We start from the raw sequence: 27,185 nt of genomic DNA, 5'->3' as shown, positions 1-27,185 counted from the left end.
CAGGCAATGTTTCAGTGGGAGTGGCGAAACTAAATAGTCAAGGGCTCTAGGTGATTGGTAAGGGACATATTACATAGGTGCACCCTGACCGCATAAGAACCAGAGAGTTCAGGCGCCGCCCCCCTATACACACAGTCAGGAAACATGGAGAGCAAGCAGGAAAACAAGAGGCATAGCACCTGGAGCTCAGGGCTGGCAACAGACAGAATTCACAGCATGGCTTGAAGCAGAAGGTAAGTTGGTGTGCGGGGAATGGAAGGCCATGCAGTGATGCCAGCAGGGTTGTTACAGTGTGTCTCCCAGGTGGCTTGTTGCAAACTTTAAACGACACTTTTTATGGATATCTTTGAGAAATGGCTTTCTTCTTACCGCTCCTCCATAAAGGCCAGATTTGTGCAGTGTACGACTGATTGTTGTCCTATGGACAGACTTGTCCCACCTCAGCTGTAGATCTCTGCAGTTCATCCAGAGTGATCATGGGCCTCTTGGCTGCATCTCTGATCAGTCTTCTCATTGTTTAAGATGAAAGTTTAGAGGGACGGCCGGGTCTTGGTAGATTTGCAGTGGTAGGATACTCCTTCCATTTCAATATGATCGCTTGCACAGTGCTCTGTTATGATTCAGTCACTGAGGAGGATTACCGGGGAATTAGCTAAGTAACCAGGAAACCAGAGAGGTTGGCAACTTAGCGGATTGCAGACCCCTAGTCCTAACAAGTAGCAGTAGCCGTGGAGCGTGCCTACGATGCCTTAGACGCCTCGGCATAGCCAAAGAGTTAGCTAAGCCTAAAGCAAGAAAGGGGAAAGCTAAACTGCCCCGGAGAAGACCCCAAAGGAATAGATAACCCCCAAACAGATATTGTCAGTGAGACAAGATGAGGCACAAATGCAGGCAGAAAATAGAGTGAGCAAATGATGGGTCCCAAACTGTCTAGATAGGACAGGACAGAAAAGATACTGTCTGCAATCACGCAAAAACCCTAAAAAATCCAACACGTCTGATATACAAAAATACTGAGGCCACAAGACCTCTCCCCCACTAGAGCAGCATTCTGGTGTGAACTGGGAGCAAAGCAAAAAAGACTAATATAACAGGGAATTAGCAACACTGAACAGAATAACATAAGCTGTGACATATGAGCGGGGTCCAGCACAAATCCCAGCAGGGAATAATGCTGAACCCACACAGCAAAGCAAACAGCAGAGAAAGGCAAAACTGGATCAAATGCAAAAGATTCCAGGAACAAAATAACCTGTCTAAATGATGCAAGACCAAGGAGGGGAAAAAGCAGACTTCACAATGCACAGGAAGACAAACAAATCACCAGCAGCAACTGAAGGAAGCTTACTCTCTTAAATCCTCCCAGCCAGTAACCCCTGACTTCTAATCATCGTCTTCAGGTTATAGACTTCTGTCAATACTACCAGCTCCACTACCCGTGGCAACCACCAGAGGGAGCCCCGACTCAGAAGTCAGATCAAGAGAATTCACAACAGTGCTCCTTGGGATGTTTAAAGTTTTAGAAATCATTTTTTATCCAAAACCGGCTTTAAACTTCTCCACAACAGTATCATGGACCTGCCTGTTGTGTTCCTTGGTCTTCATGATGATCTCTGTGCATAAAAAAGAACCCTGAGACAATCACAGAGCAGGGGTATTTATACGGAGACTTGATTACACACAGGTGGATTACGGTATATTTATCATCATTAGTCATTTAGGACAACATTGGATCATTCAGAGATCCACAATCAACTTCTGGAGTGAGTTTGTTGCACTGAAAGTAAAGGGGCCGAATAATATTGCACGCCCCACTTTTCAATTTTTGAATTTCCACAAAAATTGAAAATAACCAATAAATTTCATTCAACTTCACAATTGTGTCCCACTTGTTGTTGATTCTTCACCAAAAATTTACATTTGGTATCTTTATGTTTGAAGCATGATATGTGGGAAAAGGTTGAAAAGTTCCAGGGGGCTGAATACTTTCGCAAGGCACTGTATGTCTATGCGACGCCTCATATTCACGTCCCCCACTTCTGACAGTGTCTGTGGGGGTGTACAGCGGCCTGTGATCTGCTCATTTAACTACTGGCCACAGCACCTTCAGATAATGAAAATCTAACATACCTGTAAGCAGGGTCCTCACCATCTGCGGGCCCCAGCTCCAGAACTACACGAGGACCCCTGGTTTTCCAGGCCATTACAGATCACATATTCCCTAATGGGAACTCGCGTCAGCCCAAACCGACAGTGTAAACTAGTCACGTAGACTTGTAGGGAATATCACCAGATCAAAATTCATCTTTAACATCCTGCCTCCCTCCTGATATGCTAATTATATGCCTGGTCAGCGCACCCTGGGTGTGGCCAAGAGGCTCAGTGCACGCTCCACCTGCTGGATTTGCATACCCCATCCATCACTGGTGATTGACAGACCTGACTTCTCTGGAGTGACTAAAGTCTGCAGAGAACGCTCCAGCTCTCCAGAGCTGTCAATCACCTGCGAAGGAGGTGGTGCCTGTGTAAGAGGGGGCCAGGACAGTAGTCACAGCCGAGGACACCGGGGCTCTGGTGCCCTGACCTCCTCCCACAGAAACACCATCAGCATCTACCGGTGTTCATGTTCTTGCTGCTGGTCCATGGTAAGGGATTCCACTGCAGTACGACCCAGCTCCTGCACACTTGTTTCCAGTGCAGGAAGATGAAATAACGAACACAGATACCGGATCTGATGCAAAATCAACGCTTTTACAATCTTCTTCAACGGTCCCAGACACATCAGTTACATCACAGTCCACACAGCATTCCTCCTGCTCTTTCCCTTTCTTCTCCCTCACGTACATTACAGGGTAGTAGCACCCTTAGCGGTACCGCAGCTTCACTACTGTAGGACCTTAGTACATAGCGGATCCGCTCATCCGTTTCGCCCCGGACTTGCCAGCTTCAGCCCTATTGAGGATCTGCCACATCATGAACATTCTGCGCCCTGCTCGACTTTTGGACCATGTTTCCTTCTCCGTTCCTGCTGCCGACATGAACTGTAACTTCCCCGGGTGCTCCGGTCTTATCCAGCACCCGTATGACTGTTCCCATGCTTCTTCACTTAAACAACGTTGCGTAGCTGCTATGTTGTCCTGGGCTTAGAGCCCTTGTGGACCTGTCGGGCATGCTCGTCCTTCTGACTAATTCCTACAACCTACACTTGCTTGACCCATAGCAGCTCCTCCTACAGTTAACCCCTATGTGAACTTCCTAACCAGCTATACCTATCAAGGACCCACTAGTATGCCCCATCTAGTGGCCCGTTCCAGTATTACACTTACCCACATCTATGAACTCTATACTGTAAGTTCCCTCCTCTAATATTCCCAAAGAAAGCACTATCTTACCCTAATCTGTACAGAAATACAATACAAAAGACATAATAAGGCATCATATCTTACAGTATGTAAAGTATGGTAACACATCATGTGACAATACCAACAAGACAGTTGGTAATACACAGCCGTGTAGCAGTACCGAAGCATAACAGTGTATTTACATTAAAGCTTTTAAAGGGGAGGTGGCAATAAAGGGATGTTCTATACCAATGACCTACACATTCAAAACCACTGGGCACTGAGCCTCCTGGCCACACCCAGGGTGCACTGAAACGACTGGACACACCCAGGGTGCACTGAGCTTCCTGGCCACACCCAGGGTGCACAGGGCCTTCTGACCACACCCAGGGTGCACTGAGCCTCCTAGCCACACCCAGGGTGCACTGAATCTCATGGCCACACCCAGGGTTCACTGAGCCAACTGGTCACACCCAGGGTGTACTGAGACTCCTGGCCACACCCAGGGTGCACTGAGCCTCCTGGCCACACTCAGGATGCACTGAGTCTCCTGGCCACACCCAGGGTGCACCAAGCTCCTGGCCACACCCATGGTGCACTGAGTCTCCTGGCCACACGCAGGGTGCACTGATCCTCCTGGTCACACCCAGGGTACACTGAGCCTAGTGGCCACATCCAGGGTCCACTGAATCTCCTGGCCACACCAGGATGCACTGAGCCTCCTGGCCACACCCAGGGTGCACTGAGCCTACTGGCCACATCCAGGGTGCACTGAGCCTCCTGGCCACACCCAGGGTGCACTGAGCCTCCTGGCCACACCCAGGGTGCACTGAGCCTCCTGGCCACACCCAGGGTGCACTGAGCCTCCTGGCCACACCCAGGGTGCACTGAGCCTCCTGGCCACACCCAGAGTGCACTGAGCCTACTGGCCACATCCAGGGTGCACTGAATCTCCTGGCCACACCCAGGATGCACTGAATCTCCTGGCCACACCCAGGGTGTGCTGAATATGTTTGATTAAGATGGAGGCAATGATATGATTACTATAGGGGCGATTTTATAGGGGCGATATCCCCGACAATGCAATGTTCTGGCTGACAGACTGTATCCGTCTGGAGGTCCTGCTGGATAATAATCATAATAACCTTGTAGAGGTGAGAAGTGTAAGGGCAGAAAGACTCCACCTAGCAATGTCTTACTCTTCCTATTGTTACAGCCGGTAGCAGAGACGTTACGGTCACACTCCCCAATCCTACTCCCCCACCCCCGGGGAACCTTTCCTTTTAGGCAGGGTAGATACAATCCTCTTTCTTTTTTTCAGATCAGAATTTAAGTTTTTTCCAGGACTTCATCTTAAAACAATCCTTGTAGAAAGTTGTAGTGCTTTGCCTGCGCTTCCTCAGGATTCTGTGGTTTCCTCCAAAGACACACTGGTAGGGAATTTAGATTGTGAGCCCTGATGGGGACAGCGATGTAGATGTCTAAAGTGCCGTGGAATTAATGGTGCAACGCATAATAAATAAAAAAATATATATATTGCTTCATAGAGAATCGCAGAACGAAAAGAAAAAAAAGACTTTGCAAATATCCAAAATGTTTCTTTGTTCATTCTCTTCCAAAAATTGTAAAAAATATATATATATACTGTATATTTTTTAAATGAAATGATTTGTACTTTACAAGGGAAAAACGAGCCCTCCTTCATCACCAGAAACAAAACATAAAAAGTGATGGTTCCTGGATGTCGTGACACGTAGAGTGTAAGGCTGTCCGTCAGCAATGAGCACACCGTGGGCAGCGTTCACACTCCAGAACCGGTGCCGCACACGAGACGGCTCATCAGCAAACCCAAAACACACAGCCGGGGGCAGAGTCGTCCTCCGCTCGCAAAAAACAACGTGAAAAGGTTGGAAAAGTAAACTCCATAAACTGTGCGCACTTGTCCCTGATTTGGAGAGTCGCAGGAAGTGTCATTATGTCTGCGCCGCTGTCACTCATAAACAACATTTAGTCAAATGGAAGGAAAAACATCCCGGCAACTCCCGCCAGGCCTCGTCCTAAGCAGATGCATCAGACTCCGTCATTAGCCGCGCGGCTCTATAGGGTTCTCTGATGACTGAAGGTTTTCATCAATATAATCATCAAATTTCAAATGCAAAAAAATATAAATGTGATTGCGAGGTTCCCGCAAATGTTTCAATTACATATTACTAATTATAGAGGAAGGCGCAGAGTGACTGTCGCGAGTGAGATTGAGCAGTGATTTCATTATCTTTTAGGAGTAAAACATGCGGTTATCAGCAGGAAAAACGTCTCCCCTGTGACTGCGAGGCCAACGTCATCTCATCACTACTCTGTGCCCGCAACTTTCAGAAAGTAAGAGCATAAATATACTGAAACGGGACAAGCATGGATGAGAGACATAAAGCCTACCTTATAGCAGCCAAACAAACTATATACAGGAGAGGCCCGGGTTATACCGGCTGTACATATATAATTATATACAGGAGATGTCCAGGTTATACCGGCTGTACATATATAATTATATACAGGAGCTACCCAGGTTATACCGGCTGTACATATATAATTATATACAGGAGATGCCCAGGTTATACCGGCTGTACATATATAATTATATACAGGAGATGCCCAGGTTATACCAGCTGTACATATATAATTATATACAGGAGATGGCCAGGTTATACCGCCTGTACATATATAATTATATACAGGAGATGCCCAGGTTATACCGGCTGTACATATATAATTATATACAGGAGATGCCCAGGTTATACCGGCTGTACATATATAATTATATACAGGAGATGTCCAGGTTATACCAGCTGTACATATATAATTATATACAGGAGATGCCCAGGTTATACCGGCTGTACATATATAATTATATACAGGAGATGTCCAGGTTATACCGGCTGTACATATATAATTATATACAGGAGATGCCCAGGTTATACCAGCTGTACATATATAATTATATACAGGAGATGGCCAGGTTATACCGCCTGTACATATATAATTATATACAGGAGATGTCCAGGTTATACCGGCTGTACATATATAATTATATACAGGAGAAACCCAGGTTATACCGGCTGTACATATATAATTATATACAGGAGATGTCCAGGTTATACCGGCTGTACATATATAATTATATACAGGAGATGCCCAGGTTATACCGCCTGTACATATATAATTATATACAGGAGATGTCCAGGTTATACCAGCTGTACATATATAATTATATACAGGAGATGCCCAGGTTATACCGGCTGTACATATATAATTATATACAGGAGATGTCCAGGTTATACCGGCTGTACATATATAATTATATACAGGAGAAACCCAGGTTATACCGCCTGTACATATATAGTGTATACAGGAGATGCCCAGGTTACACCGGCTGTACATATATAGTTATATACAAGAGATGCCCAGGTTACATCGGCTGTACATATATAATTATATACAGGAGATGCCCAGGTTATACCGGCTGTACATATATAGTTATATACAAGAGATGCCCAGGTTACACCGGCTGTACATATATAATTATATACAGGAGATGCCCAGGTTATACCGGCTGTACATATATAATTATATACAGGAGATGTCCAGGTTATACCGGCTGTACATATATAATTATATACAGGAGATGCCCAGGTTATACCGCCTGTACATATATAGTGTATACAGGAGATGCCCAGGTTACACCGGCTGTACATATATAGTTATATACAAGAGATGCCCAGGTTACACCGGCTGTACATATATAATTATATACAGGAGATGCCCAGGTTATACCGGCTGTACATATATAGTTATATACAAGAGATGCCCAGGTTACACCGGCTGTACATATATAATTATATACAGGAGATGCCCAGGTTATACCGGCTGTACATATATAATTATATACAGGAGCTACCCAGGTTATACCGGCTGTACATATATAATCATATACAGGAGATGCCCAGGTTATACCGGCTGTACATATATAATTATATACAGGAGATGCCCAGGTTATACCGGCTGTACATATATAATTATATACAGGAGAGGCCCAGGTTATACCGGCTGTACATATATAATTATATACAGGAGATACCCAGGTTATACTGGCTGTACATATATAATTATATACAGGAGATGCCCAGGTTATACCGGCTGTACATATATAATTATATACAGGAGATACCCAGATTATACCGGCTGTACATATATAATTATATACAGGAGATACCCAGGTTATACCGGCTGTACATATATAATTACATACAGGTGATGCCCAGGTTATACCGGCTGTACATATATAATTATATACAGGAGATACCCAGGTTATACCGGCTGTACATATATAATTATATACAGGAGATGCCCAGGTTACACCGGCTGTACATATATAATTATATACAGGAGCTACCCAGGTTATACCGGCTGTACATATATAATCATATACAGGAGATGCCCAGGTTATACCGGCTGTACATATATAATTATATACAGGAGATGCCCAGGTTATACCAGCTGTACATATATAATTATATACAGGAGATACCCAGGTTATACCGGCTGTACATATATAATTATATACAGGAGATGCCCAGGTTATACCGGCTGTACATATATAATTATATACAGGAGATGCCCAGGTTATACCGGCTGTACATATATAATTATATACAGGAGCTACCCAGGTTATACCGGCTGTACATATATAATCATATACAGGAGATGCCCAGGTTATACCGGCTGTACATATATAATTATATACAGGAGATGCCCAGGTTATACCGGCTGTATATATACAATTACATACAGGTGATGCCCAGGTTATACCGGCTGTACATATATAATTATATACAGGAGATACCCAGGTTATACCAGCTGTACATATATAATCATATACAGGAGATGCCCAGGTTATACCGGCTGTACATATATAATTATATACAGGAGATGTCCAGGTTATACCGGCTGTACATATACAATTACATACAGGTGATGCCCAGGTTATACCGGCTGTACATATATAATTATATACAGGAGATGCCCAGGTTATACCGGCTGTACATATATAATTATATACAGGAGATAACCAGGTTATACCGGCTGTACATATATAATCATATACAGGAGATGCCCAGGTTATACCAGCTGTACATATATAATTATATACAGGAGATGCCCAGGTTATACCGGCTGTACATATATAATTATACACAGGAGATGCCCAGGTTATACCGGCTGTACATATATAATTATATACAGGACACGCCCAGGTTATACCGGCTGTACATATATAATTATATACAGGAGATGCCCAGGTTATACCGGCTGTACATATATAATTATATACAGGAGATGTCCAGGTTATACCGGCTGTACATATATAATCATATACAGGAGATGCCCAGGTTATACCGGCTGTACATATATAATTATATACAGGAGATGCCCAGGTTATACCAGCTGTACATATATAATTATATACAGGAGATACCCAGGTTATACCGGCTGTACATATATAATTATATACAGGAGATGCCCAGGTTATACCGGCTGTACATATATAATTATATACAGGAGATGCCCAGGTTATACCGGCTGTACATATATAATTATATACAGGAGCTACCCAGGTTATACCGGCTGTACATATATAATCATATACAGGAGATGCCCAGGTTATACCGGCTGTACATATATAATTATATACAGGAGATGCCCAGGTTATACCGGCTGTATATATACAATTACATACAGGTGATGCCCAGGTTATACCGGCTGTACATATATAATTATATACAGGAGATACCCAGGTTATACCAGCTGTACATATATAATCATATACAGGAGATGCCCAGGTTATACCGGCTGTACATATATAATTATATACAGGAGATGTCCAGGTTATACCGGCTGTACATATACAATTACATACAGGTGATGCCCAGGTTATACCGGCTGTACATATATAATTATATACAGGAGATGCCCAGGTTATACCGGCTGTACATATATAATTATATACAGGAGATAACCAGGTTATACCGGCTGTACATATATAATCATATACAGGAGATGCCCAGGTTATACCAGCTGTACATATATAATTATATACAGGAGATGCCCAGGTTATACCGGCTGTACATATGTAATTATACACAGGAGATGCCCAGGTTATACCGGCTGTACATATATAATTATATACAGGACACGCCCAGGTTATACCGGCTGTACATATATAATTATATACAGGAGATGCCCAGGTTATACCGGCTGTACATATATAATTATACACAGGAGATGCCCAGGTTATACCAGCTGTACATATATAATTATATACAGGAGATACCCAGGTTATACCGGCTGTACATATATAATTATACACAGGAGATGTCCAGGTTATACCGGCTGTACATATATCATTATATACAGGAGATGCCCAGGTTATACCGGCTGTACATATATAATTATATACAGGAGATGCCCAGGTTATACCGGCTGTACATAAATAATTATATACAGGAGAGGCCCAGGTTATACCGGCTGTACATATATAATTATATACAGGAGATGCCTAGGTTATATCAGCTGTACATATATAATTATATACAGGAGACGCCCAGGTTATACCGGCTGTACATATATAATTATATACAGGAGATATACAGGTTATACCGGCTGTACATATATAATTATATACAGGAGATGCCCAGGTTATACCAGCTGTACATATATAATCATATACAAGAGATGCCCAGGTTATACCGGCTGTACATATATAGTTATATACAGGAGATGGCCAGGTTATACCGGCTGTACATATATAATTATATACAGGAGATGTCCAGGTTATACCGGCTGTACATATATAATTATATACAGGAGATGCCCAGGTTATACCGGCTGTACATATATAATTATATACAGGATATGCCCAGGTTATACCGGCTGTACATATATAATTATACACAGGAGATGCCCAGGTTATACCGGCTGTACCTATATAATTATATACAGGATATGCCCAGGTTATACCGGCTGTACATATATAATTATACACAGGAGATGCCCAGGTTATACAGGCTGTACCTATATAATTATATACAGGAGATGAACAGGTTATACCAGCTGTACATATATAATTATATACAGGAGATGCCCAGGTTATACCGGCTGTACATATATAATTGTATACAGGAGATGAACAGGTTATACCACCTGTACATATATAATTATATACAGGAGATAAACAGGTTATACCAGCTGTACATATATAATTATATACAGGAGATGTCCAGGTTATACCGGCTGTACCTATATAATTATATACAGGAGATATACAGGTTATACCGGCTGTACATATATAATTATATACAGGAGATGCCCAGGTTATACCGGCTGTACATATACAATTATATACAGGAGATGCCCAGGTTATACCGGCTGTACATATATAATTATATACAGAAGATGCCCAGGTTATACCGGCTGTACATATATAATTATATACAGGAGATACCCAGGTTATACCGGCTGTACATATATAATTATATACAGGAGATGCCCAGGTTATACCGGCTGTACATATATAATTGTATACAGGAGATGAACAGGTTATACCACCTGTACATATATAATTATATACAGGAGATAAACAGGTTATACCAGCTGTACATATATAATTATATACAGGAGATGTCCAGGTTATACCGGCTGTACCTATATAATTATATACAGGAGATATACAGGTTATACCGGCTGTACATATATAATTATATACAGGAGATGCCCAGGTTATACCGGCTGTACATATACAATTATATACAGGAGATGCCCAGGTTATACCGGCTGTACATATATAATTATATACAGAAGATGCCCAGGTTATACCGGCTGTACATATATAATTATATACAGGAGATACCCAGGTTATACCGGCTGTACATATATAATTATATACAGGAGATGCCCAGGTTATACCAGCTGTACATATATATTTATATACATAAGATATCAAGGTTATACCAGCCGTACATATATATTTATATACAGGGGACGCCCAGGTTATACCAGCTGTACATATATAATTATATACAGGAGATACCCAGGTTATACCGGCTGTACATATATAATTATATACAGGAGATGTCCAGGTTATACCAGCTGTACATATATAATTATATACAGGAGACGCCCAGGTTATACCAGCTGTACATATATAATTATATACAGGAGAGGCCCAGGTTATACCGGCTGTACATATATAATTATATACAGGAGATGCCCAGGTTATACCGGCTGTACATATATAATTATATACACTAGATGCCCAGGTTATACCGGCTGTACATATATAATTATATACAAGAGATGCCCAGGATATACCGGCTGTACATATATAATTATATACAGGAGATGCCCAGGTTATACCAGCTGTACATATATAATTATATAGAGGAGATGCCCAGGTTATACCGGCTGTAAATATATAATTATATACAGGAGATGCCCAGGTTATACCGGCTGTACATATATAATTATATACAGGAGATGTCCAGGTTATACCAGCTGTACATATATAATTATATACAGGAGATGTCCAGGTTATACCAGCTGTACATATATAATTATATACAGAAGATGCCCAGGTTATACTGGCTGTACCTATATAATTATATACAGGAGATATACAGGTTATACTGGCTGTACATATATAATTATATACAGGAGATGCCCAGGTTATACCGGCTGTACCTATATAATTATATACAGGAGATATACAGGTTATACCGGCTGTACATATATAATTATATACAGAAGACGCCCAGGTTATACCGGCTGTACATATATAATTATATACAGGGGAGGCCCAGGTTATACCGGCTGTACATATATAATTATATACAGGAGATGCCCAGGTTATACCAGCTGTACATATATAATTATATACAGGAGACGCCCAGGTTATATCGGCTGTACATATATAATTATATACAGGAGATGCCCAGGTTATACCGGCTGTACCTATATAATTATATACAGGAGATATACAGGTTATACCGGCTGTACCTATATAATATATACAGGAGACGCCCAGGTTATACCGGCTGTACATATATAATTATATACAGGAGATGCCCAGGTTATACCGGCTGTACCTATATAATTATATACAGGAGATATACAGGTTATACCGGCTGTACATATATAATTATATACAAGAGATGCCCAGGTTATACCGGCTGTACATATATAATTATATACAGGAGACGCCCAGGTTATACCGGCTGTACATATACAATTATATACAGGAGATGCCCAGGTTATACCGGCTGTACATATATAATTATATACAGGAGATGCCCAGGTTATACCAGCTGTACATATATAATTATATACAGGACATGCCCAGGTTATACCGGCTGTACATATACAATTATATACAGGAGATGCCCAGGTTATACCGGCTGTACATATATAATTATATACAGGAGATGAACAGGTTATACCAGCTGTACATATATAATTATATACAGGAGATATACAGGTTATACCGGCTGTACATATATAATTATATACAGGAGATGTCCAGGTTATACCGGCTGTACATATATAATTATATACAGGAGATATACAGGTTATACCGGCTGTACATATATAATTATATACAGGAGATGCCCAGGTTATACCAGCTGTACATATATAATCATATACAAGAGATGCCCAGGTTATACCGGCTGTACATATATAATTATATACAGGAGATGCCCAGGTTATACCGGCTGTACATATATAATTATAAACAGGATATGCCCAGGTTATACCGGCTGTACATATATAATTATATACAGGAGATGCTCAGGTTATACCGGCTGTACCTATATAATTATATACAGGATATGCCCAGGTTATACCGGCTGTACATATATAATTATATACAGGAGATGACCAGGTTATTCTGGCTGTACCTATATAGTTATATACAGGAGATGAACAGGTTATACCAGCTGTACATATATAATTATATACAGGAGATGCCCAGGTTATACCGGCTGTACATATATAATTATATACAGGAGATGCCCAGGTTAAACCGGCTGTACATATATAATTATATACAGGAGATGAACGGGTTATACCAGCTGTACATATATAATTATATACAGGAGATATACAGGTTATACCGGCTGTACATATATAATTATATACAGGAGATGCCCAGGTTATACCAGCTGTACATATATAATCATATACAAGAGATGCCCAGGTTATACCGGCTGTACATATATAGTTATATACAGGAGATGGCCAGGTTATATCGGCTGTACATATATAATTATATACAGGAGATGTCCAGGTTATACCGGCTGTACATATATAATTATATACAGGAGATGCCCAGGTTATACCGGCTGTACATATATAATTATATATAGGATATGCCCAGGTTATACCGGCTGTACATATATAATTATATACAGGAGATGCCCAGGTTATACCGGCTGTACCTATATAATTATATACATGATATGCCCAGGTTATACCGGCTGTACATATATAATTATATACAGGAGATGACCAGGTTATACCGGCTGTACCTATATAATTATATACAGGAGATGAACAGGTTATACCAGCTGTACATATATAATTATATACAGGAGATGCCCAGGTTATACCGGCTGTACATATATAATTATATACAGGAGATGAACAGGTTATACCAGCTGTACATATATAATTATATACAGGAGATGAACAGGTTATACCAGCTGTACATATATAATTATATACAGGAGACGCCCAGGTTATACCGGCTGTACATATACAATTATATACAGGAGATGCCCAGGTTATACCGGCTGTACACATATAATTATATACAGGAGATGCCCAGGTTATACCGGCTGTACATATATAATTATATACAGGAGATGAACAGGTTATACCAGCTGTACATATATAATTATATACAGGAGATGAACAGGTTATACCAGCTGTACATATACAATTATATACAGGAGACGCCCACGTTATACCGGCTGTACATATACAATTATATACAGGAGATGCCCAGATTATACCGGCTGTACATATATAATTATATACAGGAGATGAACAGGTTATACCAGCTGTACATATATAATTATATACAGGAGATGCCCAGGTTATACCAGCTGTACATATATAATTATATACAGGAGATGAACAGGTTATACCAGCTGTACATATATAATTATATACAGGAGATGCCCAGGTTATACCGGCTGTACATATATAATTATATACAGGAGATGTCCAGGTTATACCAGCTGTACATATATAATTATATACAGGAGATGCCCAGGTTATACCAGCTGTACATATATAATTATATACAGGAGATGCCCAGGTTATACCGGCTGTACATATATAATTATATACAGGAGATGCCCAGGTTATACCGGCTGTACATATATAATTATATACAGGAGATGCCCAGGTTATACCAGCTGTACATATATAATTATATACAGGAGATGAACAGGTTATACCAGCTGTACATATACAATTATATACATGAGACGCCCACGTTATACCGGCTGTACATATACAATTATATACAGGAGATGCCCAGGTTATACCGGCTGTACATATATAATTATATACAGGAGATGTCCAGGTTATACCAACTGTACATATATAATTATATACAGGAGATGCCCAGGTTATACCAGCTGTACATATATAATCATATACAGGAGATGCCCAGGTTATACCAGCTGTACATATATATTTATATACAGGAGATGCCCAGGTTATACCGGCTGTACTTATATAATTATATACAGGAGATGCCCAGGTTATACCAGCTGTACATATATAATCATATACAGGAGATGCCCAGGTTATACCAGCTGTACATATATATTTATATACAGGAGATGCCCAGGTTATACCGGCTGTACATATATAATTATATACAGGAGATGCCCAGGTTATACCAGCTGTACATATATAATCATATACAGGAGATGCCCAGGTTATACCAGCTGTACATATATATTTATATACAGGAGATGTCCAGGTTATACCGGCTGTACATATATAATTATATACAGGAGATGCCCAGGTTATACCAGCTGTACATATATAATGTATACAGGAGATGCCCAGGTTATACCGGCTGTACATATATAATTATATACAGGAGACGCCCAGGTTATACCGGCTGTACATATACAATTATATACAGGAGATGCCCAGGTTATACCGGCTGTACATATATAATTATATACAGGAGATACCCAGGTTATACCAGCTGTACATATATATTTATATACAGGAGATGCCCAGGTTATACCGGCTGTACATATATAATTACATACAGGAGATGCCCAGGTTATACCGGCTGTACATATATAATTATATACAGGAGATGTCCAGGTTATATCGGCTGTACATATATAATTATATACAGGAGATGTCCAGGTTATACCGGCCATACATATATAATTATATACAGGAGATGCTCAGGTTATACCGGCTGTACATATACAATTATATACAGGAGAAGCCCAGGTTATACCGGCTGTACATATATAATTATATACAGGAGATGCTCAGGTTATACCGGCTGTACATATACAATTATATACAGGAGATGCCCAGGTTATACAGGCTGCACATATATAATTATATACAGGAGATGTCCAGGTTATACCAGCTGTACATATATAATTATATACAGGAGATGCCCAGGTTATACCGGCTGTACATATATAATTATATACAGGAGATGCCCAGGTTATACCGGCTGTACATATACAATTATATACAGGAGATGCTCAGGTTATACCGGCTGTACATATACAATTATATACAGGAGAAGCCCAGGTTATACCGGCTGTACATATATAATTATATACAGGAGATGCTCAGGTTATACCGGCTGTACATATACAATTATATACAGGAGAAGCCCAGGTTATACCGGCTGTACATATACAATTATATACAGGAGATGCCCAGGTTATACCGGCTGTACATATATAATTATATACAGGAGATGCTCAGGTTATACCGGCTGTACATATACAATTATATACAGGAGAAGCCCAGGTTATACCGGCTGTACATATATAATTATATACAGGAGATGCTCAGGTTATACCGGCTGTACATATACAATTATATACAGGAGATGCCCAGGTTATACCGGCTGTACATATATAATTATATACAGGAGATGTCCAGGTTATACCAGCTGTACATATATAATTATATACAGGAGATGCCCAGGTTATACCGGCTGTACATATATAATTATATACAGGAGATGCTCAGGTTATACCAGCTGTACATATATAATTATATACCTGATCTCGAGCATATGATGAATTAACCCTTTGTTTGTCAGAGCAGGCGTTGAGGAGAACCGTCACAGCTTTCGTCTGGAGCAGGATTTCACAGGCGATTGTATCAAAAAAAGTGATATTGGCCAAGGCAGCGGACGCCAGTAAGCACACCTCGCCATTGGAAGCTTCCTCACACAACTCTGCAGAAAGAATGAGACATGTGTACATTTATAGACCATGATGTTATCACCAGGGGGCGGGGCTGACAACCTCTCGCACACCATATACCGGCTGGTATGGTTGTTGCGCACTCACTGAGCAGAGCTGTGATGATTTCTTCCATGTTCTCCAGGAACGTGCTGAGATGTTGGGTGAACGTGAGATGAGGCGACGTGATTTGTGCGATCACAGCGGCTACTTCAGCTTTTGTGGCTTCGCTCTGAGTCTCATCGGTGAGAATTTCTGTTAAGCACAAGATTCCATCCACCTTGAAAAGAAAAAACAGTTACCAAGCAAAAAAACCGAGGTGACAACACAGCACTTTATCTTAAAGGGAATCTGTCACCTACTTTTGGTGGGCTATTTAAATGAGGTCTGTCTGGTCCGACGGGCGGTGTATCCGATCTTTGCCGCCTCCCCATCCTTGGCCGCCGTCCGCCGGTTAACTAAGCCCCGGAAGTATTTTGCTGTGTTCCGGGGCCTAGTTAACCGGCGCATGCACAGTCAGTCTTTTCGGCTTTGCCCGCAATTGGGCAAAGCATACTGCGCATGCGCAAGCCAAGAATGCTTAGCGCATGCGCAAAAGATGGCGGCCACCTACTCCTATTCGTGAAAAAACTGCGGACGGCGGCCAAGGATGGGGAGGCGGCAAAGATCGGAAATACCGCCCATCGGACCAGACAGACCTCATTTAAATAGCCCGCCAAAAGTAGGTGACAGATTCCCTTTAATTAACCAGACGTCTATTTTTAGCAAGTCAGAAAGAATGAACTGTTATCTATATGTTCACTATTGAATTTATGTGCTTCCTTCTGGTTGGTCAAGAAAACAAACTTTAGCTTGTGCAAGCCTGTAATATTGACTTTTATGTTGACATTTGATGTAACATACTGTGCTCTTATCCTGGATGACTAGTGATGTTTGCTGATATGCTGATTACACATTGTCCAGGTCAGTCAGTTTGTTGGCCTTCAAAACAGAGGAGGGAAATCTATGCAAATAGGTTACATAATCGAACAATGTGAGTTGGTGTAAAGCCCCCGTTACACATAGCGATATCGCTATGTCTGATACTTACCTCCGACCGGGTCCCCCCACTGCTCATCGCTGGTCGCGCGAGAACGTCCTGGACTGTTTCTCGTCGTCAGCTTCCTGCTGGGCTTCCTGTGGCGCCGATGAGCGACGTGTGGACGCGGGCGGGAGGACGGACGGATCGCCGCGTCTGACAGGTAAGTAGCGACCCCCGACCCCTGCGATGTCGCTGGTGAGATCTGCCTGTGTGGCAGCTCACTAGCGACCACTTAGCGATTCACCAGTGATCCATATCGTTGTCGGGATCGCTGGTGCATCGCTACGTGTAACGGTACCCTTATCAGCATTACCTGTAAACACTCAATGAAGGACACTTGTCAACCATAAAAAGAGGTGATATGCCTCTGTGAGAGATACAGAGATTCAGCCAGGACAGACATCTAGAGAGTCTCTATAGGACTGCAGCCAATACATGATGGCAACATTTCTCGAGGGACACAGATTTATCATTCTACAAGATGCCAGCTTAGAGGACCTCGGCCCCAGCTGGAAGGATACAGATCTGCTCCTTTGACCATCACTGAACCATGGAAACGTTAGGGGGCAACCAGTAATAGGACCCTCCGGTTGCCTGGCTCTATGGAAATGTTTGGAGAAGCCAGGTGTTAGGCGTTGGATTCCTGGGTCTGCACAACTGGAATCCAGAGCCGTACATCCAGCGTTCTCTCATTCCCCTCCAACCGCTCAGGGTTCTGCTCAGCAATCCCAGCGATCCAGGCATCCTGCTCAGACTCGCTCTGTGAGCCTGGATGTTGCTGCCACCTCTGGTGCAGCAATGGTAGCGCAACCTGCTCTGTAGGGAACCGCTCCAGAGGCTAAGTCCTCTCGCCGTGCTGCTGGGCATGCCCGCAAGATGACCTCTCAGTGGAGAGCAGGGGTCACATGCTCAGGTCCTGTGTCGGATCTGATTGGTCCTTCCCAGAGTTGGAAGGTCCCGGAAGCGCATGGCTATAAAAGGCCCGCATGGCGGCTCGGCCATACGCTAGTGTAGACTATTATGCTATGTGTTAATGGTGATGGATGCATGTGTCTGGTGACTGACTTATTTGAAACCCCTTCCCTCGGATATTACGAATGGTGACAGAGTGTTGGTTTAGTCAGCGTCAGGTAGTGGCAAGCTATGCGCCACTGACCTACCATATACTAGCGTCCGTCAGTGACCGCTTCTCCGGCACTGACGTTAAGCAGCCTCAGTTTAGGCCGCGCTGCAGTCAGCAGCAACTCTTGGCGTTCGCGGCTGCGACGCCACCCGCCGGAAGCCTGTGAAGTTAACAGGCCTGGCGCTTACGCCTTATTTCCTCTAGGGCATCTCTGTGCCTGTAACAGAGCCGCGCCTAGCACCTCGGGTGACGCTAACCCAAGTGTAGTGCTCCGCCTCCTAGCTAGTCTGCCATTGTCCAGCAGCGGTCTTGTCACCTACCGCACGGTGGACCCCGGGAAGCGAACGCACCTCCTAATATTTATTTTTGGTGCGTTCTGCCGTCCATAACATTACACTAGCGCCAGGGTCTGGCTGGTAATGGCAGACCAGCAGCTGCAGCGCTACATTCGGCAGCTGGAGAGCAGGTTGGTGGCTATTGAGAGCGCCAACTCAGCTGCGAATGCTGCGCTAGCTGCTGCCCAGACAGTCACTGAGGCTGTCTCACGTGTGCCCGCTCTTTTGCCCACGCCGACAATCTCTCGCCTCCCGCTTCCCCACAAGTTCTCGGGTGACAGCGCCACCTGTAGGGGATTCAAGAGCCAGTGCTCTATTCAGCTTGAGTTACTGGCTGCACGGTTCCCTACAGAGCGGGCTAAGGTGGGGTTTATCGTCTCATTGCTGTCTGGCAGGGCATTACAGTGGGCTACACCATTGTGGGAGCGTGATGATCCCGGCCCTGAAGCAGGTCTTTTTGGGACCACGGATCACTCATGATACCTCACTCCCAATTATTATCCCTAACACAGGGGTCGCTCTCGGTTAGCCATTATGCCGTCCGGTTCTGGACATTGGCTTCTGAATTAGAGTGGCCAGACAAAGCATTAGTCCAGGTATTTTGGAGAGGGTTGGCTGAGCAAGTTAAAGATGCTCTAGCTACCAGAGAAGTTCCCACAAGTCTGGAGGAACGGATTGCCGTTTCCACTCACATTGACCTCCGGTTTACGGAGCGCGGGCTGGAATGTGCACAATCCAGACGTAGGGTTAATTTGGCTCCGACCTTCACCGAGCCGCTAAGAGATCCCGCACAGGAGCTCTCATCCTCCGAACCTATGGAGGTGTCTCGCACCGGCCCCAAGCCACGTCCGATGCGAAGCTCCGTACGTTGCTATCAATGCCAACAGACAGTTTGGTCATTCGGCTAGCACGTGTCCACAGCGCTCGAAAAAACGACCACGTCCAGTGGCCGGAGGTGGTGGTCAGTCCAATAGACAACCCTTTTCCCCTAAACCGGTATTCCGGGGCACTTTAGATAGTGGGGCGTCCACCTGGGAGGCAGAGGTTACCGTGGATTCCGGGGCCGAAGGGAACTTTATGTCCTCGACCTTCGCCCAGAAACATGCTATTCCACTGGTGTTACTGCCTCAACCTCTGACCATTAGGGTGGTTAACAGTGCACCTTTACCATCTCAGGTGACCCACCAGACAGCTCCACTCGGGCTCTCTATCTCACCCTCTCATCGTGAGGTCCTGTCCCTGCTCATCTTGCCCGATAGCATCGACCAGGTGCTTCTCGGGGTTCCCTGGCTCCGTTGCCACTCCCCTCATATTGATTGGGCTTCGGGGAAAATACTGGGTTGGAGCAAGGACTGTGAGGGAAGGTGCCTGGGGGGCAGTGTTCAGGTAGCTTCCACGGAAGCGCCTGTGGATCTTTCCGCGCTTCCGAAGCCCTACCACCAGTACGCGGATGTCTTCTCTAAGAAGTCTGTGGAGACGCTCCCACCGCACCGTCCTTACGATTGCCCGATAGATCTCCTGCCAGGCACAGAACCTCCTAGAGGCTGTGTGTATCCGCTATCACTCCCTGAGACAGAGGCTATGTCGCAATATATCCGGGAGAACCTGGCTAGAGGTTTTATCAGAAAATCGGTGTCACCGGCAGGTGCAGGGTTCTTCTTCCTACAGAAGAAGAACGGAGAGTTACGTCCCTGCATTGACTACAGAGGTCTCAACGCTATCATGGTCAAAAACAAATACCCTCTCCCGTTGATCTCTGAGTTATTTGACAGGTTGCGAGGGGCCCGGATCGTTACAAAATTAGATCTACGGGGGGCGTACAACCTGATCAGCATTCGCGAAGGAGACGAGTGGAAGACAGCTTTTAATACTAGGGATGGCCATTATGAATATCTGGTCATGCCCTTTGGCCTTTGTAATGCGCCTGCTGTCTTCCAGGATTTCGTTAACGACGTCTTCTGCGACATGCTCTCTACCTCGGTGGTGGTCTATCTGGATGACATACTCATCTTCTCGCCAGATTTGACCACCCACCGGAGAGACGTCTGCAGGGTCTTCGACCGTCTGCGGGCGAACTCTCTCTTTGCCAAGCTGGAGAAGTGCCAGTTTGAGCAGGAATCCTTGCCGTTCCTGGGCTATATCATCTCGGCCCAGGGGCTGGCTATGGATCCTGCCAAACTGCAAGCGGTGATGGATTGGCAGGAACCCCATTCACTCAAAGCGGTGCAGCGCTTTTTAGGGTTCGTGAATTATTACCGCCAGTTTATACCGCACTTTTCCACACTGGTGGCTCCTTTGGTTGCTCTCACTGAAAAAGGAGCTAACTCCAACGCTTGGTCAGAACAGGTCTCCAAGGCTTTCACGTCTATAAAATCTCATTTTGCTGGCGCTCCCATCTTACATCGTCCCGATGTAGATAAGCCATTTATTCTGGAGGTTGATGCCTCTTCCGTCAGTGCAGGAGCAGTCCTTTTCCAGAAGGATGCTCAAGGTCGGAAGCATCCATGCTTCTTTTTCTCAAAGACCTTCTCACCGGCGGAGAAGAATTACTCCATCGGTGACAGGGAGTTGCTAGCCATGAAGTTGGCCTTTTCCGAGTGGAGACATCTCCTGGAGGGAGCTCGGTTTCCCTTCCAGGTATATACGGACCATAAATATCTGGTCTATTTGCAGACGGCCCAGCGCCTGAACTCTCGTCAGGCTAGGTGGTCGCTCTTCTTTTTCTGCTTCCGCTTCACCCTGCATTATCTCTCAGGGGAAAAGAACGTCCGTGCGGGTGCTCTCTCACGCTCGGTAGTTTCTGTGGAAGATCGAGATGCTGAGCGTCGGCTAAATCTCCCGCCGGAGAGTTTTACGACCGTGGCTCCAGTTGCTCTCGAGTCAGTGCCACCGGGCAAGACCTTGGTGCCTCCCGAGCTATGGCCGGAGGTTCTCGCTTGGGCACATGCCTCCAGGGTAGGTGGTCACTATGGCAATAAGCGGACCACTGAACTCCTGGCAAGGTCATATTGGTGGCCACGTATGGCTCGAGATGTTAAGGAATACGTACGAACATGCGTCTCGTGTGCACGGAACAGACCCTCTAGAGAGAGGCCGGCGGGGCTTTTGTATCCTCTGCCAGTGGCGGATAGACCTTGGGAGATGGTTGGCATGGACTTCGTGGTTGGCCTGCCCAAGTCTAGCGGCAGTACAGTCATCTGGGTGGTCACCAACCATTTTTCCAAAATGATGCATCTGGTGCCACTCGCACGGTTGCCTTCCGCTCGTGATCTTGCCACTCTGTTCATAAAGCACGTATTCCATTTAATGGCATGCCGGACAAAATCGTTAGTGATCGAGGCCCCCAGTTCGCGTCTTGGTTTTGGAGGGAGCTCTGCAGTCTACTCAGCATCGAGCTAAACCTGTCCTCCGCTTACCATCCCGAGACGAACGGCTTTGTTGAGAGAGCCAACCAAACCTTGGTCATGTACCTGCGGCATTTTTTCTCTGCCAGGCAGGATGACTGGGCATCCTTGCTACCATGGGCTGAGTTTGCCCTGAATAATGCAGTGGCCGATTCCACTGGTCAGACGCCCTCTCTTTTAAACTACGGCCAACATCCACGCGTCCCTGTCCCGATGCCAGTGTCCTCCGCTGATTCCAGGGTGGCAGACTGGGCAGTGGAGGCTCGCGACATTTGGGATCGCACTCAGGATGCTATCCGGGCCTCTAAAGAAAGGATGAGGGCGACTGCCGACACACGTTGGCAACCCGCTCCAAGTTTCTCCCCCGGCGACATGGTGTGGCTCTCTACTCAAAACATCAAACTGTGAGTCGAGTCCCCCAAGTTCGCGTCACGATACATTGGGCCTTTTAAGGTTCTCGAGTGTATCAGCTCGGTGGTCTATTGCCTGGCTCTTCCACATTTAGCCATTTCGGACGTTTTCCATGTGTCCCTCCTCAAACCAGTTCATATGGCCCGGTTCACCGAGTCATCTGCCAGGTAGCCAGACTTGTCATCTGACGAGTTCGAGGTTAATGCCATCGTGGGACGCAGGATTGTCCGTGGCAAAAAATTTTATTTGGTGGATTGGAAGGGTCATGGACCGGAGGCTCGGATATCCATACTCCACTTCTGATTGCGGCCTTTGAGCGCAGCGAGGCTCAGAGGGGGGCCCTAGGAGGGGGGGTAGTGTTAGGCGTCGGATTCCTGGGTCTGCACAACAGGAATCCAGAGCCGTACATCCAGCAGTCTCTCATTCCCCTCTGACCACTCAGGGACATGCTCAGCAATCCCGGCGATCCAGGCGTCCTGCTCAGACTTGCTGTGAGCCTGGATGTTGCTGCCACCTCTGGTGCAGCAATGGTAGCGCAACCTGCTCTGCAGGGAACCGCTCCAGAGGCTAAGTCCTCTCGCCATGCTGCTGGGCATGCCCGCAAGATGACCTCTCAGTGGAGAGCAGGGGTCACATGCTCAGATCCTGTGTCGGATCTGATTGGTCCTTCCCAGAGTATTGGAAGGTCCCGGAAGCGCATAGCTATAAAAGGCCCGCATGGCGGCTCGGCCATGCGCTAGTGTAGACTTATTATGCTATGTGTGAATGGTGATGGATGCATGTGTCTGGTGACTGACTTATTTGAAACTCCTACCCTCGGATATTACAAATGGTGACAGAGTGTTGGTTTAGTCAGCGTCAGGTAGTGGCTAGCTATGCGCCACTGACCTACCATATACTAGCGTCCGTCAGTGACCGCTTCTCCGGCACTGACATTAAGTGGCCTCAGTTTACGCCACGCTGCAGTCAGCAGCATCTCTTGGCGTTCGCGGCTGCGACGCCACCCGCCGGCAGCCTGTGAGGTTAACAGGTCCGACGCTTACACCTTATTTCCTCTAGGGCGTCTCTGTGCCTGTAACAGAGCTGCGCCTAGCACCTCGGGTGACGCTAACCCGATTGTAGTGCTCTGCCTCCGAGCTAGTCTGCCATTGTCCAGCAGCGGTCTTGTCACCTACCGCACGGTGGACCCCGGGCAGCGAACGCACCTCCTATTATTTATATTTGGTGCGTTCCGCCATCCATAACACCAGGTTGTGACCCTCCAGTCACCTGGCCTTGTACTTGAATGGACTGTCATCTTCCTAAGCTTGTCGTTACCTCCTCTCTGTGTGTGTATCACAGGTGGGGTTGAAGACGCTGGGAGCTCTGACATAACATCTATCATTATCCCGGCGAGTCAGCGGAAGGGTGAGACTCTGTAATGTGCACCATCTTGGGTGTTGTGCTGGGACTGTTCTATAAGTTACTGTCTGTTTTGTGGTACAATAAAGCATTGCCACACTGTTTTACGCTCATCCTGTGTTGACTGAGTAGCATTATGTCCACGTTAAAAGGAGAGCAGGAGTTCGGCGTGACAGTCCCTGGTCCATGCAGTTTCGCCTAGCGGACCGGGGCACCAGCCGATCTCCTGTGTCTCCATACAAGAAATAAAGATATTGTCAGGACTCAAATGTCAGGACCCTGTCAGCGTCAGCAAACTGCCACGCCGAGCAGGGTGACTTACCCCCACTATGAGAGAGCGCGGGGTCCAATACAGTAGTGACGGTTCAAGCAGACAGGACCTGCGGCACTGAAAATAGGAGTCCCAGGACCTAGATCATGTGACTGCAGGGGGCGGGGCTTAGCATCCTACTGCTGCAGATGATATAATGTACCTACTGCAGGGAAACTGTAGTAGAGGATAACGCAGGTCAGACAAGCGAGGGTTCGTACACGGAGAAGGCTGTGCAGTACCAGAGGGACGAGCAGAGAATGGTCAAGTCACAGGCAGAGGGTCATAATGTACACAGAGAGGTAGCGCAGTACAAGAGGGACAGGCAGAACTCGTAACAGGGACAGGACCGGATCAAAACCAAACAAGCAAGATGTCAGGCACAAGGCACACGTACGCACGAGGTCAACTAACTCAGCCGAGGGCAGGAGTATAACTGACACCGGACCTAGGTCAAGTGAGCATTAAATAGATGTCCTCTGCCAGAGAGTGACAGAAACAATTAACCCCTGTCTGACCAGGACAGGCCAAAGACAAAGCCCATCCTGGATCATGACAGTACCCTCCTCTCAATGGGGGGCCACTGGACCCCTGGGTCTCTCAGGATACTTGGCGTGAAAGGCCCGGACCAACCGATCCGCATGAACCGATCGAGCAGGAACCCACGACCGTTCTTCAGGACCGTAGCCTTTCCAATGTACAAGATATTGAAGGGCACAATGGACCAACCTAGAGTCAACAATTCGTTCCACCTCGTACTCAGACTGCCCATCTACCAAAACTGGTGGTGGGGAAGACGATGATCCCTCCCCACAGGACCTCACCGGTTTCAAAAGGGCCCTATGGAAAATACTGGGGATCCATAGAGATGGCGGGAGACGCAACCGAAAAGCCACCGGTTTAACCGCTTCGGTAATTTCATAGGGACCAATAAACTTAGGTCCAAGCTTCGCAGAGGGGACCTTGAGCCTTATATTCTTTGTAGATAACCATACCTTATCCCCAATCTGGAACACCGGCCCCGCGGACCGTTTTTTGTCTGCAAAAAAATTATATTTATCCTGGGCCTTCGTAATGTTACTCTGGACCTCCCGCCATACCTCCCCCAACCGCTGGATAGTCTCATCCGCCCCAGGACACCCAGAGTCCAAACGGGAAAACTCTCCGAAATGAGGATGAAACCATAGTTGCAGAAAAAGGGAGATGTACCCGTAGACTGGTTAATGTGGTTGTTAAACGCAAACTCGGCCAAAGGTGATGCAGTACACCAATCATCCTGTCGGGCTGAGGTCAAGCAACGCAGAATTTGCTCCAGAGACTGATTGGTTCGCTCGGTCTGCCCATTAGTCTCTGGATGGTAAGCGGATGAAAAGGACAGACCAATACCCAACCTCTTACAAAATGCCCTCCAAAATCTGGAAACAAATTGTACTCCTCTATCAGACACCACATTCAAGGGTACCCCATGCAACCGCACCACATGCTCAACAAACAATCTGGACAACGTTTCCTCATTAGGTAGAGCTGCCAAAGGTACAAAATGTGCCTGCTTACTAAACCTGTCCACCACAACCCAAATGACAGTATTACCCTTGGAGGGGGGAAGGTTGGTGATGAAATCCATGGACAAATGAGTCCATGGTCTCTCAGGAATTGGCAGTGGTACCAATTCCCCGGCTGGCCAGTTATGGGGGGTTTTCACACGGGCACAAACATCACACGCAGACACATATTCCACAACATCAGAGACTAAAGAATACCACCGGAATATTCTAGCAATGGCCTTCCGGGTAACCGAGATCCCTGGATGTCCACCCAGAACTAAGTCATGGAACTCCCGGAGGACCTTGAGACGAAACTGAGCTGGTACGAAAAGTTTAGCCACCGGCTTAGCCGGAGGTGCAAGAGACTGGGCTTCCGGAATGTCCCGTTCCAACATATTAAAAATACCTGCCACCACCACCCCGGACTGAAGAATGGAGGATGGAGGTTCGGGGGGGGGAAACCGGATCTAGACTGCGTGACAAGACATCAGCCCTGACATTTTTGGATCCTGGCCAAAAAGTGATAGAGAAGTGGAACTGGGAAAATAAAAGTGACCATCTAGCCTGTCTAGGAGTCAACCTTTTAGCTGACTCAATGTAAGCTAGGTTCTTGTGGTCTGTAATTACAGTTATAGGATGGACAGCCCCCTACAAAAAA

The 27,185-nt window shown here is 45.2% G+C and overlaps 1 protein-coding gene across 1 annotated transcript in view; it reads right to left on the bottom strand.

The window, feature by feature from the left end:
• The window catches only part of INSC (INSC spindle orientation adaptor protein), a 395,604-nt gene that overhangs the window by 45,417 nt on the left and 323,002 nt on the right, over nucleotides 1–27,185 (bottom strand). Inside the window, exons 8-9 of the mRNA XM_073550745.1 lie at nucleotides 17,027–17,198; nucleotides 16,733–16,911 (exon numbers count right to left, since the gene is read on the bottom strand). Coding sequence (XP_073406846.1) covers nucleotides 16,733–16,911; nucleotides 17,027–17,198 — 351 coding nt within the window. The remainder of the gene's footprint in view (nucleotides 1–16,732; nucleotides 16,912–17,026; nucleotides 17,199–27,185) is intronic.

This window comes from Dendrobates tinctorius, unplaced genomic scaffold (assembly GCF_039654945.1).
Source record: "Dendrobates tinctorius isolate UK_male_01 unplaced genomic scaffold, ASM3965494v1 ptg000168l, whole genome shotgun sequence".
NCBI lineage: Eukaryota > Metazoa > Chordata > Amphibia > Anura > Dendrobatidae > Dendrobates > Dendrobates tinctorius.
Note: the sequence above shows the minus strand (reverse complement) of the source record. Positions and strands in the feature narration are given on the sequence as shown.